Below are 17,007 nucleotides of genomic sequence, written 5' to 3'. Positions count from 1 at the left end.
ACATTTGCTTGGGGTCCCAATTTGGTAAGACGTGGCCCTGGCAGATCTGTTTAACATTACATTTATCCATTTTTTAAATGCCTGTTACTTTGGGGAGAAGTATTCAATGAGTGAAAATGTATTTATTCGGTTCAGAATTTTGTAGTTATGACTACAAGCTTCACTATCCTCATGTTATTTTGGTCAACATCAGTTTTCAGTTAGGCAAGACATTCAGCACTGCCACTTGGTCGTATTCTATTCAATTTCTCGTTATTTCCACCATCAAGAGTCTTGTGATGTTCATTACTCAAGTACAAGTATAAATATTAAGATTTAGCGATATTTTCCTACGATCCTAAACAGCTTGTAAGTTGTTGTTGTTGTTGTAAGTTGTAGGTGTAAAAGTGGTGGAGACTGCCATATTTAAAAGAGAGTTTGTGCTCCTTTCATCATGAAACTTTTGGGAGAGCACTGCAATAGCAAAATCACTCAATTTTGTGGACAGCAGGAGCCACACGTTTTGTCCGATTCAACTTGTCGCGAGTGAATGGCAATTGGTTGTATGTGCCCGTTATGCCTAATATTGCTTTTAAAACTTACGACAGCACACCTGGAAAACTGCTTTGGCAGAGTCCAACATCACTTGTCACTAAAATGACCCAGTTTCCGCTTGTTTTTGTGTGCACAAACCCTGAATAAATCAGAGCGTAAGTGTCCTTCAATTGTCATCCAAGTCTGCAATTAAATTACCGTCAAGACTCTCCAAGATTGAGTTGTTGGTGAGATGTGGGCGGACCAAGATAGTTGGTTGTCAAGCATTCATCCAACATTCCTGACAGTTGGAACTTTGGTGTTGTCAGTGATGGAGGGCAATTCAAAAGTGGAGGTTTTTCTTATTTTGGGAGGAATACATTATGGCTTTCAGAGAGGTTGTAAATTTAATGTGGAGATGACTTGAATCATTTTTTTAATACATTCTAGAGCTTTGTGGGACACCAGTTTGGAGGATTAGCTTTGTAAAATTTTCATAAGCAAGCGCTTGTACTTGTACTTGTAGTTGCAGGACTTCCGTTCACTCTCAAACACACAGCAAGTTTATTGTTCTTAATAGCGGAGCTTTTGGGAAAATCAGGTCAGTGTGAATACTTTCCAGAACTCCCAATCCAGTATTTGTGTGTACATTAAAGTTAAGTTAAGTTAAAGTACCACTGATTGTCACACCCACCTAAGCGGGGCGAAATTCTTTCTCTGCATTTGACACATCCCCTGAGGGAGCGGTGAGCAGAAGCGAGAGCCGGTCTCGGGAATCAGTTGGTGATCTAACTTCCCAATTCCAACCCTTAATGCTGAGTGTCAAGCAGGGAGGCATATGGGTCACATTTTTATAGTATTTGGCATGGCCGGGGACTGAACCCACGACCTTTCCAGACACTCTACGACTAGGCCACTGAGCTCTTAGATAGGGAAAGTAGAGCATATATAAAAGTATGACTTTTACACGCATTCATGATTCAATAGATTGATTCAAGTTGTTCCCTCCTAATGTTGCTTTTCAACACCCTGTTGTGTGAGTACAGATACAGTTGTCCAGAAGAGCCTTCCTCTCAGTATTTGCTTGACAATCAATCATGGCTAGCTAGCTCACGAGCACCATGGGAAATAGCTAGGGAGCTAGCTAGCTAGCTTATTGAGGCTAAAGCCAAACTGTGGCAGGGGTTTTACTTTCTGGACCTGGATTTGCCACCTCTGTAAATTGATCTGGACACTCTGCTGATGTCTGTTTATTCTGTTTCTGTTTATTTCTGTGTACCCTTCATTCCTTGCAGTGCCTTTCCGTGAGGCTCCGGCATACTCCAAACGACGCCAAGGTCCATCATCTGGCAACAGCAGTGGAAACAGCCAATCCCCCGCATCTTTATCAGCTCCACGGGTCCTGGTGCGCTCCAACAGTGACAACAACCTAACAGTCAGTCAATACCAGCAGCACGGTTCACCCAGCAACTGGGGACCCCATCTTCAGCAACACCCCAACAGGGCCCCCCAGCAGGGTCATTCACAGCCTGGCTCCTCAGCTTTACATCGCAGCCTGTCACCTCAGCTGCTTCAGCAGATGCCCAGCGGTAGCCCCAATGGCAATGTGGTGGTTCGGACCATGGGAAGGGGGTCAAGGAGCCGGTCACCCTCCTTGAGCCGACTGGGGGAGGAGGCCCGGCGGGCTATACCCTCACAGCGCCAACCCAGGTGAGCGTCAACTCAAACCGTCTTTATAGAATACAGAATACAGTGTTTCGTGACTTTTCGTGGGAGTTACGTTCCACGCCTACCCGTGATTTTTTTGGGGGGTGGGGGGTGGGGGTGGTTGTGTGTTTGGGGCGAGTTATGCTTCTACTGAGCCATAACGAAGCCACCACACAGTTCCCACCCTTGTAAATATAATAAGGAAAATAGCAGCATAACTAAAGAATACAGTAAATCTGGGAGGGGTGATGTGGGGGGTGGGGGGTTTTATAGTCTCTGGAAAAGTCTTCAATATAGCAAGGTACTAGCCAAAATAAACCCTGTAATGATGTATGAATTTTTGACCCAAATACAAATCTGCGAAATAGTGGATCTGCGGTGAAGTGGCGAGGGATCACTATAGGGGTGGGTAATCCTGCAAAAATTGAATATCACGATTTAGATTTTAGCACGGTTAATACATTTTATCAATAACTTACGACTTGGCAGCTCGTAACGCGACGTCGAGTTTGGTGAACGCTTCTGTAACGGTCTGCTGTTTTGGAGGCACAGGTATGAGCTGTTGTTGCTGCTTCTGAGTTATTAGCTTGGCTCTCACTGTACAGTGCGGGACGCTGCCGTTTTAGATGATGGAATTAAGTTCATAGTGTTGCCGTAACTTGTCTTCATCCTCTCCTTGTACACTTTGCATATGATTTTCGCCTGATCTTTGTCGTTTGGCATGAAGCCAAAACAGTTATAATATGGACGATTAATTTCTGCTATCATTTACATCTCTATAATCAAATAAATCTTGATCTGGCATATCCTGTATATTTATCAATATCAAATGTATGATTGCAGTAATGCAGTATGCTTAGATCTTTGCAATGTAATGTAGAACTCCTCTGTACCCTATAGGGTGACCAAACGTCGCGGTTTAACCGGGACAGTCATGGCTTTGAGCTTTATGTTCCGAGTCCCAGCAGATTTTGCCAGCCCCATTGCTTTGCCCCATTTTTACATAGGTCCTGTTTCAATGTCCCGTTTTTGTTAGTTTTTTGTGGCTCAGTGGTAGAGCGGTCGTCCGGCAACCCAGAGGTTGTGGGTTTGATCCCATGCCATTGTGACCATGTTGAAGTGTCCTTGAGCAAGATACTGAACCCCCAGTTGCTCCTGATGCTATGTCATCAGTAGGTGAATGAGTAGTCGAATGTAAATCGCTTTGAGGGCCTTGTAAGGTGGAAAAGCACTATATAAATGAAATACCATTTAGTACTTTTTTTTTTTTTTGTCCAGTCAGCCAGCCAGTTGTTTGGGCCATGTGTGTGTCAATCACAGTTGTCATAGCGATTCATACGCTAAACCAATAAAACATGAATTTAACTGTTAATTTCTTTCACATTCACGTTTGTGTTCTCATTCTCGTCCACATCTAATCGTTAGCAGGCATGTTTTACAGAGGTGCCATTTTAAGGTTATTGAACAGCTCAGGGTCCTAAAAAGGGGAAGTATTGAGTCCGTTGTCTGTGCACGACAGTTACGACCGTGTGCACGTACTATATGTGGCGGCATTAATGAGAATACAAATTTTAATATAATTATGTCAAGTGGACTATGTTGAGATATCATTAAAGCTGAATTGTTCCTTCCGCTGTGTCTGACCTCACTGTATAATTTAGTGATGACGGATGACGGACCTGGTTAAAATATCGTTGGCGGTTTGATGGTTTGACTGTTACAGTTTGGTTCGGTTTGAAATAATTGACAGTTGACGATGAGGGTGTCCCGGCTGTTGATGGCTGACTGATGCTCAAAATTCATTAATGGACCCATCTCTGCTAAATAGTCATAAGTTAATATATAGCTATTTCAGCCATGCCAAAAATTTTAACTCACATAAACATTATCAGAATGTGTTGCTGGACTCTCGGTAACACTTTTTTTGTTTGTAATTTTGGTGAAAGTAATGCATTTAATAACTGAGAGGTGAGAAGAGAACTCCAACTGTGTCTTCATAGCACACCGGAACTCACTGACATACAGCCTGCCCTCATTACTGAGCAATAAAGAGGACATGTTGTACGCTATCTGTTTGTGTGTGTCGCCACCTCCACCTGATTTGTTTGCGTCCGTCCACAATCTGTGGCAAGAGCGAGACCATGTGATCGGCGGAGGATTAAAGTGTGACGGGTGTTTATCTTGGAGCGATGTAACTGTCAATCCCGATTAAGACACATGCTCACTGCCCTCTTCCTCTGCCGCCTCCTCCTCCTCCTCCTCCTTGGCAGATGGACTCATTTGGAAGCACTGTGCAGAACCAACACTACCCACTCTCTGTACAAATTCATAGGAGGGAGGGAGTTTCACTGCACATTATAGAGAAACTGTGAAAGTACAGCGGTAATATAAAGGATGAGGAGTAGGCTTTTGTTGATGGCTGAATAAAAGAACAGAGTTTACAATCACGGTAAATAGAAATGGAAAGAAGGGCAGAGAAACGGAGGAGGACGGTTGTCTCACAAAACATCATGTCATATGACACGCTTCACCAAAATCTTCGGGGGTGTCGACAAAGTGATGTCATTGACAGAGGGGCTGCATGTCTCAACTCATAGCTATTCAAATTCAATCAAGTTTTACTTCACCTATTTTTCACTTTTGCGATGTTCACACCTTTTGGTGGAATTCATTAATTCAAGAAACCCTGGCCTTAATTGGAAAGGACACGTTTGTAGATATAAGCAGCTGAAATTTGCTTCTGTCACAGGTGTCTGGGCTCATACATAAAGAAATACTCAGTCCTCCAAGTGAAGATTCAAAGTATTTTCTTCTACAAATGTTAAGAAGCCAGCTTGGGTGGTGTGATCATGAATTGTACCCCTGATGCTCCACCATGCGTCTCCCTTTCAGGCATGTCCAATCAGTAGGAATCTTATGGAAATACCTCGGAATGCTGAGAGGACTTTGTCTCTTAGCTTAACTGGGGATGCCTCATACTTACCCTTGTGGAACTGGAGCATTATGCTGAGGACTGATGCATGGATCGTAACTGAATATTGGAACTTTGAGCACACACTTTCTTGGCAAATATATTGCACAGGTGTCTTTCAAAACAGTTATCCATGTTGGTTTAACTGTTCTCTCTTAACCTTCTTTCCTTCCATTCCATCTGCTGATTTTAAAGTAGAAACAGTGTTACATTTCGGTACTTGCTTGTACTGTGTGTTCCAAATATCAAGGCTCAAAATAACCAGTGTAGGGTACAATGGTTTAATTAATTATTAAATCAATAATTGTTAGTTATTAAATTAATAATCAATTGACTCATTATTGAAGGAGACGCAAATTTAATATTTAAACTAATCATTTTAGCAGGATAACAGTTGAGAACCTCGTTGAATCAGTCATTAAAATGAAGGTTGTACCCTTTAACAATTTTGTGAGTTCTTTGTTCAGCTTAGAGGTTAATATAAATTGATAAAACACACGCACAGTACACAATCAGGTTTTGATTTTATGCATGTTTATATTGTAATCTATTTGGGAAAATCTACTGGGAACTTAAAAGAAGCAGAACTCTACTGTGACAGGATATAGAAACGAGAACTAAAATAATAATCAAAGAAAAATAAACAAGAAAACGAGGTGATGGAACTTCCTAATCAAGCCAACATGGGACCCAGAATTTAACCTAATTGCTTAACCCAATTGGATGCACCAATTTGTACAATCTGGTTAATGTTTGCAAAGTTGCACTTATAGATGGTGAGCCGTGAGGTCGTCGTATGCTGGCAGTCACACCAGCCGTGTGCTGGCCCTCTGCTAGCAGCTGTGCCAGATGAAGAGGGGACCCCCAAAAAGCAGGGGAGCCAGGAGTGTGAGCCATAGAACGAGGCGAAAGGGAAAAGAGGGCAATAGAGCAAAGGACCAAAGAGAGAGACAAGCATGAAACCTGTCTTTTTATAGTTGGCTACCGCTAGCGTCCTCACCAGGTGTCCGGTCTCAGATTTCACAGAGACCAGGGCAGAAATTTACCAGCCTTGGAGAGAATTTCTGTAAAGACTCATCAGGTTGCATTTGGATCCCATGTTAGATGAGATTCTAAGGTCAAAATTCAATCAATGCAAACAAGTACAGTTGGACACATCAAAAGAAATTATACCTACCTTACAACTGTTAAAACAAATGAAAGTTAATATGCCACACAAATGAAACAACTTTAGGAGGATTCATGGAGTCAACATTTCAAAAATGGCTAACACATAACATTTCATAATTCATTGTTCTGTTGCAAAATAAGACACTCTGGTGTCTCAGGTTTCTGAAAAGTTTTTTTTTTTCCTTCGTGTCAGTCAGTCTCCTGAATTCAGGGCTGGGTGGGGCTGGAGGTCTGTGGAGGATGAGACAGGCTGTCTCTTGGTTCCCCCAAACCCTCACCTTGGCGTGACCAGGGCAAAGAAATGATATTCCTTTGTCTGTGGTGAGGTTGTAAAAGTTACAATTGACCGATAACCGTGACACCAGTTTCACATTGCAGTTTGCTAGTCACTACCTAAATAGCAGCTGACGCTGTGCCTGATCCGATCAAGTCGCCAGATCCACATAACAATCAGATGCATGACACGGCTATGTGCCTGATGTGGGCTGAACCATCAAACAGAAGGTCGAAATGCGTGGTTAAGGGCGGTTCTGGGGCAGCCAATCCAGACCAAGCGTGAATTTGAAATTCAATGTTCAACAAGTGACTTCACGGCAGCCAGCAATACAAAACAATCAGATGCACACCGGCAGCCATCACCCTTCCAAAGTTTCTAGACCTGGTTTTGACACTTCACTCAACAGTGGCAGCCGTGGCTTAGGAGGTTGAACCTGGTCATCTAATAACCAGTAGGTCGGCTGTTCTATCCCCGCTCTCCTTAAGTCATGTGTCGTTGTGTCCTTGGGCAAGGCACTTCACACACATTTCCTCCAGTGCTACTCACAGTGGTGTGCGGATGGTGTGAATATTTGATGGTGGTTGGAGAGGCCGTAGGCGCATACTGGCAGCCATGCTTCTGTTGGTCTGCCCCAGGGCAGCTGTGGCTACATATGTAGTTAACTGCCACCAGAGTGTGACTGCGTGAATAATGCATCCATTGTGACATATCTGTGAGTGTCCAAAAAAGTGCTATATAAATCTGATGCATTATTATTATAATACTTGAAAAGAATGAAATAGTTTGCAGTAGTGAAGAGCCATATACAGACCACATCCTGTCCAAAGCTGATCAGAATATAATGTTTGGCTAACGGGTGTGTGCCAGATATGGGTTGTATATCAACTTGTCTTGTGGTGCTATGGACCAGTTCTGGCATGGAGTTGTAGCAGATCTGGGAAACACACACCACACACATCAGGCCCGTTGTTCAAAAAGACACTGAACCAGATCGGTTTTGAGATTGTGGGCCGGATTTTGTAGCACATGTGGCCTGACTTTGCTATCTTGGTAAGGGTGTAACGGTTCATAGATGTCACGGTTCGATACGTACCTCAGTTTTGAGGTCACTGTTCGGCACAAGTTCGGTATAACAGGAAAAGCGACAAAAAGTCCAAAAAGCTAAATTCTCGTTTTCTTTTCATTTATTTTTAGCAGACAGTAGTGCAGGTAACCGTTTGTCCAACATAGCGTCATTTAGAACTTTTAGAACTACTTTAGATAATGTGGTAAAAAATGCAGATTAACACCTAAACGTACTGAAGCTTTATTTTCAAATGTTTCCTTTAAAAAATATATTAAAGCTCGTCTTCATTGTCAGATAGCTTTCAGTGGCTTAGGAAGTTCATCATATATCATTATCATCATTATTATTATTATTGTTACTGTGTATTTTTTAAGTAAACTTATATGTGACCCACTCCAGCAAAAGGGTCTGCATGTCAGCAACATTAGTTTTGACCTAGACACAAAAATGTATTATGTGGACAAAAAAATATATATATTTTTTTTAAATTGCCCACTTGAGGTCTCTATTTTCATTGTCCAGCAGCACAAAAGTTAAAATTGTAGTAGAAGTTTATAAAAAATATGCAATTAATTAGAATAAGTGCAACTTTAGCCAATGTTTTTTTTTACCCGAATTAAGCTAAAAGTGTGTCTCGGAAACATGCCTCGAAATAACCTGGAGTTCCTCATGTGTGTGAAGTTGGCCCCCCACCCCAAGCAAACTTTAATGGAAATAATCTTTCGTTTGTGCTGGTTTGTGCCATAAAAAGTTTTGTTTGTGCTATAACTGTTTTGCAGTTATTATAAATTTATTTTTTAGGTCATCCAGAGTTCACCCAGCCCCGGTTTTATAGGTATTAAACATTTTAGTTTTGTGTGATGACGTTATCCAGCCCCCCGTTTACTTCGGAATGGAGCTGAAATGGTGCCAATTATTTGTGCTGGGTTAGTGCTGGTTAGTGCTATTAAAATTGTCGTTTGTGCTGCGACGATTTTAGAGATATGGCATATTTAATTTATGATTATGTCATCCAGCCCTCTATTTCCTAAAAAATGCACCCAAAATGGTGCCAATCGTTTGTGCTGCGTTAGTGCTGGTTTGTGCTGTTGACATTTTCGTTTGTGCTGCAACGGTTTTATAGATATGGCACATTTAGTTTTGTCTGACGACGCAGTCTTCATTTGTTTTGGATGTGGTCTATTGAGAAGGTTCGTCTCATCATGGTACCACGCTCAGTGAAGTTTCGTGTGATCACGTCACGGCATTTGTGCTGCTTAATGTACTATTAACCATGCACCTGTGGATGGAGATGGAACATGCTGTCTGGAAAAAGCAACCTTCAAATCTGTGATAACTGGAACAATTTGCCTATGAAGAGTGGGCCCAATACCTTTTGAGCGGTGCAGAAGTCTCAATAAAAATATCCTTTGTATGCCGTGATTGCCACAAAACGTTGCGCAACAAATACCTTTATTTATGTCCATGCTCGTCTCATGAACTTGTTTTATTAAAATAATGTTGAAACACAATTTGGAAGTCTGATTTTAATTAACTTATTACATATACTTTTTCTGTCATACCAACAGTTTTGTCCATCTTAATGATCACGAGTACTTAATAAACACATTTCTACAAGTCATTCCTTAATTTTCTATGCTGTTTGCACGTATCTTAAAATTGTTTTTGGTCATCTAGAGTCCACCCATCTTAACACCCCCCCCCCCCTGCCAAAAACATACAAACAAAAAAAACAACCTCAAAATAGACACAACTGTCGACCTTGACAAGGTATGCGTACCCAAGATGAATATGATTTTATTTTGCGCAATATTCATGTTGGTAAAACATATCTTCCATGTGTGCAACCAATGTCCTTTTCTTCTTCGTAAAATAAATAAATAATACAAATTCAACACTTTTTTCAGTGTCCCTCTAACCCCCACCGTGGGCCCATGCACAAATAATAAACAGTGTATTCACCCACATGGTTGGTATTTGTCTTTTAGGTCAATTTTTGAAACCCAGCCCAGTGCAAAATGACTGAAAATGTTTATATATATAAATATAATTAATATAATTTATTCCAAATGCTATATACAAAGATAAGTACTGGCAAACCCCAAAAAGAAAATAATACAATTTTGAAGCCTGGCACCTGGACCCACATCATAAATGAGCAAATGCCACAAATAATTACCGGTATATTGAAATCATTAATTGTGATAAAGAGCCCAAGATCAATAGTCCGATGATGCTCAATTGTTACAATCAGTGATGACTCCCAGCACAATAACAGCTCAAAGCGCTTCATGTCTGGTTGAGGGCAGGATGGAACCACATGTATGTCGGGCATCACAGGCAAAGAAACTGATGGACTTTGGAGATCCTGAGCCAAGCCATCTCCCAAATTTGGCCACCCTGTGCAAGGCAAAACAGGAGAAAAATAATATGGCATTCGGTGACAAAAACCCCATTTTGTCATTGTAGATGCTGAAGTACAGTGCACCTACCTCACAGTGGTAGCATTAAAGACATTGGACTGGACACGTTTTTCTGTCACTACTGGAGTCAAACACAGATGCATGTGTACAAAACATTATCCAAAAAATCTAAACCAACAGTATGTTTTGATGCAACTGGCTCAGTATTTAAAAACTAGTGAGACCGAATGGCTCATCAGGCCATATCTTCCTTTATCAGGGTGTTTGTTATAACAGGACATAACAGCAGTTTTGGTACACACAAATCATGCTGTCAGAGAAGCATGATTTGTGTGTACCAAAATTGATATGCTGCCAGACCTATGAAATGGCTCATCTCCTGGCCTCAGCTAAAGAAGGAGTCACTCAGCCTTCCTGACTCTATCTGCCTCAGGCCAATCCAGAATCCATCTCAGTGTCCTCACACATTTAAAGAGCAAGACAGTTGTTTTATACAAAGCAGTGATGAACACATATTGATATTGTGTGTGTGCGTGCGTGCGTGGGTGTGTGTGTGGGGGGTGGGGGGGGGGTGCGTGTGTGTGCGTGTGTTATTTTTTGACACATTAAATTGTTGTTGCAACATAAGTTTCTTCTGCAGGCTGCAATGTCAAACTTCTAATACATGTATCAATTTGTTGTATTAATTAAATGTTTTGTCACTAATGATATAGTCTCACAAGCTGTTCGCACATTTTCTGTGAGCCTCTTTCACATCTGCTATAATTTAAGAAATAATCACATGGGCTTAATGCATGCTAATCAAGAATGCGCATGAGAAAAACATTTTACATAAATATGCTTATATGGTACGGTTATTGGAGACTACTGCCCGTAGACAGCTGAGATTGTCTCCAGCACACACTTGTGAGATAAGCGGTTGAAAAAATAGATGGATAGATGCTTGAACTAAATGTAAAAAAAAAAAAAAGCTACAAGAGATCAAGAGAGTGTCACAGCACAAATTAAAATTTTAACAGCACAAACCAGCACTAACGCAGCACAAACAATTGACCCATTTCGGGTCCGTTTCTCAATAGATGGGGGGCTGGGTGAACTCTGGATGACCTAAAAATAATAATTTATAACTGCAAAACGGTAATAGCACAAACACAACTTTTTGTGGCACAAATGCAGCACAAACTAAAGGGACTATTTCCATCAAATTTTGCATGGGGTGGGGGGCCAACTTTACGCAGGTGAGTTCTTCGCCTCTAATGTCACTTCACAAATGATTTATATAAATGGACATAGCAACCACAAGAAGTCAATACACCATAATGTGACCATTCAGCATGAAAGTGAACAAAATGATGCACGTCGTAACAACGGCATCCTACCTTGGAACAGAAGCAAATGTCATCATCAGTCCAAACACCGCGGCAAAGGTTTGTAATCGTCGATTCCAGGATATATTTCTTTAATGAGTCTATTTCTACCTTTAATTCGTCTGCACAATATCACCACAAATTTTTACTTTATGCTCTTAAGTGGGATGAAATTATAATCAAATATGAGCTATGAAATATGAAACTTGAAGATGAAAAATTATTGTGATGGTCCTCCCAAAGTGAGTCTCCTGCCCCAAAATGCACGCAGTGCATATGAACCAAATACATTTGAGACATAACATCCATGATAAGTTATCAATAAACTTACTTGTCACAGACCACACCAAATGACAAATAATCTTTTAATTGACACAAAATGATTCAATCAAATTTCCCACTAATGTAAGCTGACCTAATTTAAACAAGAAAATACCACAAGGAGCATCAATATAAAAAACTAACTTTGATGATGCCTCAGAAGATGAATTGTAAGTTGAATGTTGAGGCTGATGTCATCTGTTGACTTCCTAAACGTTTAAAGGGTTCAAATAATTGGATGATATCTTACCTGCTATTAGAAATTATTTTCCAGTGATTTTCTAACAGTTCCTGAAAATTTGGGGTCAATATCTTTGGACATTAGACATTTGAAAGATGCAAGAACCAAAATTTAAACTTTTTCTCAAAACTAGGGATTTTAACCATCCAACATTAAATTTGCTGTAACTTTTTCAATTGTTGAGATGTGTCCATGTATTATATATAATTTGGAAGAAAAAAAATGAATATCTCAATTTTTATTTTTTGATACGAGAGAGAGAGAGACACAGAGCGAGAGAGAGAGATTATTATTATGGTATATATTTGCCTGTTTTAATTGCACATGAACAATATTGGCATCTTGTTGGGGATAGTCTATTCACAGGGCTACCAATTCCGGTCCTCAAAGTGTGGAAGAGCTGCAGGTTTTAGATGTTTCCGCCCACTAGCACACCTGATTCATATAATCAGCTCATCATGCCTGATAACAGTCCTGATCTTTCATATCAGGTGTGTTGGTAGTAGGTGGAAACATATAAAACCTGCAGGACTCCAGACCTCGAGGACCGGAATTGGTGAACCCTATTGTTCAGCCCACCGTAAGGAGATCTGAATGTTTTGCAATATCTGAAACTACCTCAATGAATCTGTCACATCAGTTTTCAACCCGCACCCCCTCTTCATCAATCATTCACCCACACTCTCTGTGGGATCCCCGCACTCCCAGCTGGTGTTTGCTAGTTGTGGAGCACACATACATGTGAGCCCATACTGCACACAAACATGCAAGAAACACACACACGGACACACACGTGCACCGTTGCAGCTGTCAGTCAACCCTGCGGTGTCATGGCAATAGCTTCCTGATGAAATGTGGTGAGAAAGAATATGTGATGAATGTTAGGACAAACTAAGTATCAACTTTGTTCCAGATAACAGTCAAGTACAATGTTCAGTGTAACAGTAGTAGTGTTACAGGTACAGTTAAGTCAAGTGTAGTCCATTGAAGGAATTGGTCACAACACATAAAAGATGACTATTATTTTTATGCAAGGTCTAAAGAAATTCATAGGCAGGATTACAAAACAGTAAACAACACAGCATATTTTTCTTATCCTAAAATTGATCACATCCACTGCTTGAGACTGCAGAATTCATTTGTCTGCTTTTGCAACCATCTTGTCATTGGTAGTCTGTATCCAGATTATATAATTGTCTCCTATCTGTGCTACTTCAGTGTGGCAGTGTTATGTTATCACACACATGAAATCCCTCTTTCCAATTCTTATCTTTACATCTTTTTCTCTGCACTCCTTTTCTCTAGTGATTGTCCAATAATAGCTGACATTATGCACACTTGGTCTTAATCAACGCTATCTAATTAGCACCTCAAAGCCACCTGGGAAATTGCGAAAAAGCACAGCTGATGTTTTTTTCATCTAACTACCTGCTGACCTTGCATGTCAATTTGAGTTCCATCCAAACTAGTCCTGCTGAGTTGTACATATTAGATGTCAGCATATCCACATTTACCGCAGTGCAACACAGCAATCAATGATGGATTTTTGCCATCTACCATTATACCATAAGTGTCAAACTCTGTTCCTCGAGGGCCGGAGTCATGCAGGTTTTGGATGTTTCCCTTCTCTAACACAGCTGATATGTGATCAGCTCATCAGCAAGCTCTGCATAAGCCTGATAACGATCCTGCTGATTGGAATCAGCTTGTGTTGGAAGAGGGACTGCGGCCCTTGAGAGCTGGAGTTTGACACCTATGCATTATCCCATCTCTCTAAGTTAATGAATGTTAATGAAAGCTTACATTGATTATGCCAGTTATTGCAGTTATGTCAGGCTGTGCTGACTATATTATAAAATAGAACAACCAGTATTGGAGCCCATAAAAATATATTACAATTTTATTATGCTACCTGCTTAGGCCTCTACATAAGAAACTAAGGAACATCCGTTTATATATTTTGCCTGTCCATTAGTAGCGTCTCTGGCTATCAATCAAATAAGCTAAGTGTTCCATGTCACTGAAGTAATTTGTGTTTTTATAGAGTCTCTAGTTGCTCGGGGTACACAGTTGCTGTTTGCCTGCAGTTCATGATTTTCCATTAGAAAATTGTGCAAGCAGTCACATGCTCCCTAGGATTTGAATTGGGTTAGATCTCCAAAGGCCCATGAAGGTTGGACGGGGAGAGCAGTCTACAGGACAAGGTGACCCACTTACTTAAAATCCTTTCCTCTATCTCAATCTGTCATTTTTTCTCTTTTTTTTTTTCTTTTTTTAAGAGCTCAGTATTGTTCATTCGGAAATGTCATCATCATTGCTCTTTTTTTTTTTTTTTTTAATATATATATATATATATATATATATATATACATATATATATATATATATATATTATTTTTTTTATTTTTATTTTTTGTGTGTGTGGGTGAGTATGTGTATGTGCGTGCGTGCGTGCGTGTGTGTATTTGTTAGCTCACCAGAAAACCTATTAGAAAAAAATCTCATACCGTTCACCTAAACCGAACACCAGGAGACCCGAGGGGACCGAAGAAAACCAAGGAAGGTGAAATCCAGCACCGACCAGACACCCCCCACCAGAACTCCTCCCCAGCCCAAGAAACATCCAGACCCCAACAAATCCAAAAAACATAAAATCAGGGAGGCCTCAAGAGACCAAAGGAGAGACCGAGAAAAGGAAGGAAGGACAGACGAAGCCGCGTGAGATCCGCAGACACCAGCCTCCACCGATTCAATAACCTGAGGAGGAAACAGATTGTGTCTGAGTTTCGGTAGATGCTGGTGTGGTGGATCTGGCATGCATGAAAATCTCCACCAAAGAGGGGAGCCGTCGACCCCCGCCGGAACAGAGCAAGCGCAACACCTCAGGGCCCCCCAGGCCGCGGCAGCGCCAAAGGACGACCCCCGGGCCCCGCCAGGGCCACCGGCCGGAGAGCAAACCCAGGAGCAGGAGCGCCCCCCGCCCCAACACGGCCCGCGCCCCCGGCCCAACGCAGCAGGACGGGGCACTGCAGGCCCACCAGGCACCCCACCGGCCCCAACCCCCGCCCCCCCCCCCCCACGACCCCCCGCCCCCCACCCACCCCAACCCAGCCCCAGCCGCCCCCAACCCCCCAGACACCCCCCACCCCCAGCACCCCCCCACCACCGCCCCCCCCAACAAAGCCGCCCCCCCCCCGACCCCACCCCGACCAACCGGCAGCCCCCCAACCCCCGACCCCCAGCCCCCGGGGACCACCCGCACCCAGGCACCGGCGCCGAAGAGGGGCCGGACAGCGGAGCGGAGAGGGCAGCCGCGCCCACCCCACCCCCCGCCGTGTGGAAGGACGGAACACCGGGGGCAGAAGGGGGAGATGGGGGCACCGGAGGGCGGCCGACACCCCCGAACCCCAGGCCCAGCGGGGGAAGGCCCCGGTCGTCACCCCAGCGTTCTTTGTGAAAATTAACCCCTGTTACTGAGTCCGCCAGCTCGCGGACTGGCGAACTCTACCCCTAAACCGTGAATGTGACCCCACCCAGTGTATATACAAGTGTGTGTGTGTGTGGTGCATTAAAATTAGGAGCAGGTGAACCGGAGCCGATGGAAATGATATTCCCACGCTCCGATCCACCCGCCACCCAAGCATGTTGCTGAGTGTATGTGGTGCATTAAAAAAAATAGATAGGGCATTTTTTCTCTTTATGTCCTCTTCACTCTTCTCTTCACCTCCCTGCTCGTTTGAGTCCATGTGACTCTGAAAATTCTATTTGAAACAGCTTCTTTGTTTTGTTTTTAGTTTTGTTTTGTGCTGTTTGCCTTTTGTTTGGTTTTGTTGGGGGGGGGGGGGGGGGGGTAAAAATTTATACATTACGAGTAACCCATGATTTATAATTGTTTTCCTTTTATTTTAATGATAAAAACTGAGTATTGATTTATAGCTAAGGGTGGCTGCAAAAAGGCTGTAATGTTGTCACTTATTTGCTATATTCAAGAGGCTTCACACATTCATACCTTTAGGACTTTAACCTTTAGCTCAATTCATTTCTGTTATTTTTTTTAGGACTCAAATGAAATACTTGTAACTGCATCTGTTGTATGAAGATTGACCAGTAAGAGGCGCTACAATATCACTTGTAGTCCACCAACCGGCATTGTAATGATCTCAATTATTCTCTCTCTCTCTCTCTCTCTCTCTCTCTCTCTCTCTCTCTCTCTCTCTCTCTCTCTCTCTCTCTCTCTCTCTATATATATATATATATATATATATATATATATATATATATATATATATATATATATATATATATATATATAGTTCCGTGCCTCTCACTCAAATACAGCTCAGATAGCCCAAATATGGATAAGTGCTATAAAAGCAAAATGGATGGCTAATTTTTAGCATAGTTTTATCTCTTCTGATTCTTTTTGTTGTTGGTTTTAATTTCCTAAATTGATTTATTTTTTTTTTTTCTTGAATCACAGGGATGCCTGTGAGTTGAGATTAAGCTTTGGGCCTTGTTTTCGTTGACAGGTGGCCGTGCGCGCAACGTTTAAATGGGCACGTTCCAATTCAAGCCTTGGAATTTGATAGACCGCATAACGCTTCGTTGGGCGTTCTAGTGGCCTGAAGGCATTTTTTTTATTACACACACCTTGCGCAGCGGCCTATTTTGGTAGACAGGCGCTCAGCGTAAGAACGGGCGCATCTTCATTTTTGTGTTGGTGCTGAATCTGGTAGACCGCGCTATGCTCAATAGTTGTTCCGGCGTATTCTATTGCACGCCCCCCACGTGTGTGGTAATTTGGTGACCAAAAGTAGACTCTACTTAAGACCAGTCTAAAATCAGGTCTAAGTTCTGGTGCAGGTGGTGTAACGCAATTTTGGTGAATTTGATCAAGGCACAGGCAGACATATTTTGAGCACCGCGGATGTGTGTGGTGTCATCGTATTTC

The 17,007-nt window shown here is 42.0% G+C and overlaps 1 protein-coding gene across 3 annotated transcripts in view; it reads left to right on the top strand.

The window, feature by feature from the left end:
- The window catches only part of LOC147178085 (SH3 and multiple ankyrin repeat domains protein 2-like), a 238,302-nt gene that overhangs the window by 130,840 nt on the left and 90,455 nt on the right, over positions 1 to 17,007 (top strand). For all 3 annotated transcript variants that reach the window (XM_086070562.1, XM_086070563.1, XM_086070564.1), the window contains one exon: positions 1,809 to 2,223. In XM_086070562.1, coding sequence (XP_085926688.1) covers positions 1,809 to 2,223 — 415 coding nt within the window. The remainder of the gene's footprint in view (positions 1 to 1,808; positions 2,224 to 17,007) is intronic.

This window comes from Leptonotus elevatus, chromosome 3 (assembly GCF_054856555.1).
Source record: "Leptonotus elevatus isolate MCC_2025b chromosome 3, RoL_Lele_1.0, whole genome shotgun sequence".
Taxonomy (NCBI): Eukaryota; Metazoa; Chordata; class Actinopteri; order Syngnathiformes; family Syngnathidae; genus Leptonotus; species Leptonotus elevatus.
The sequence above is the reverse complement of the archived record's forward strand: the minus strand, read 5'-3'. Positions and strand labels throughout refer to the sequence as shown.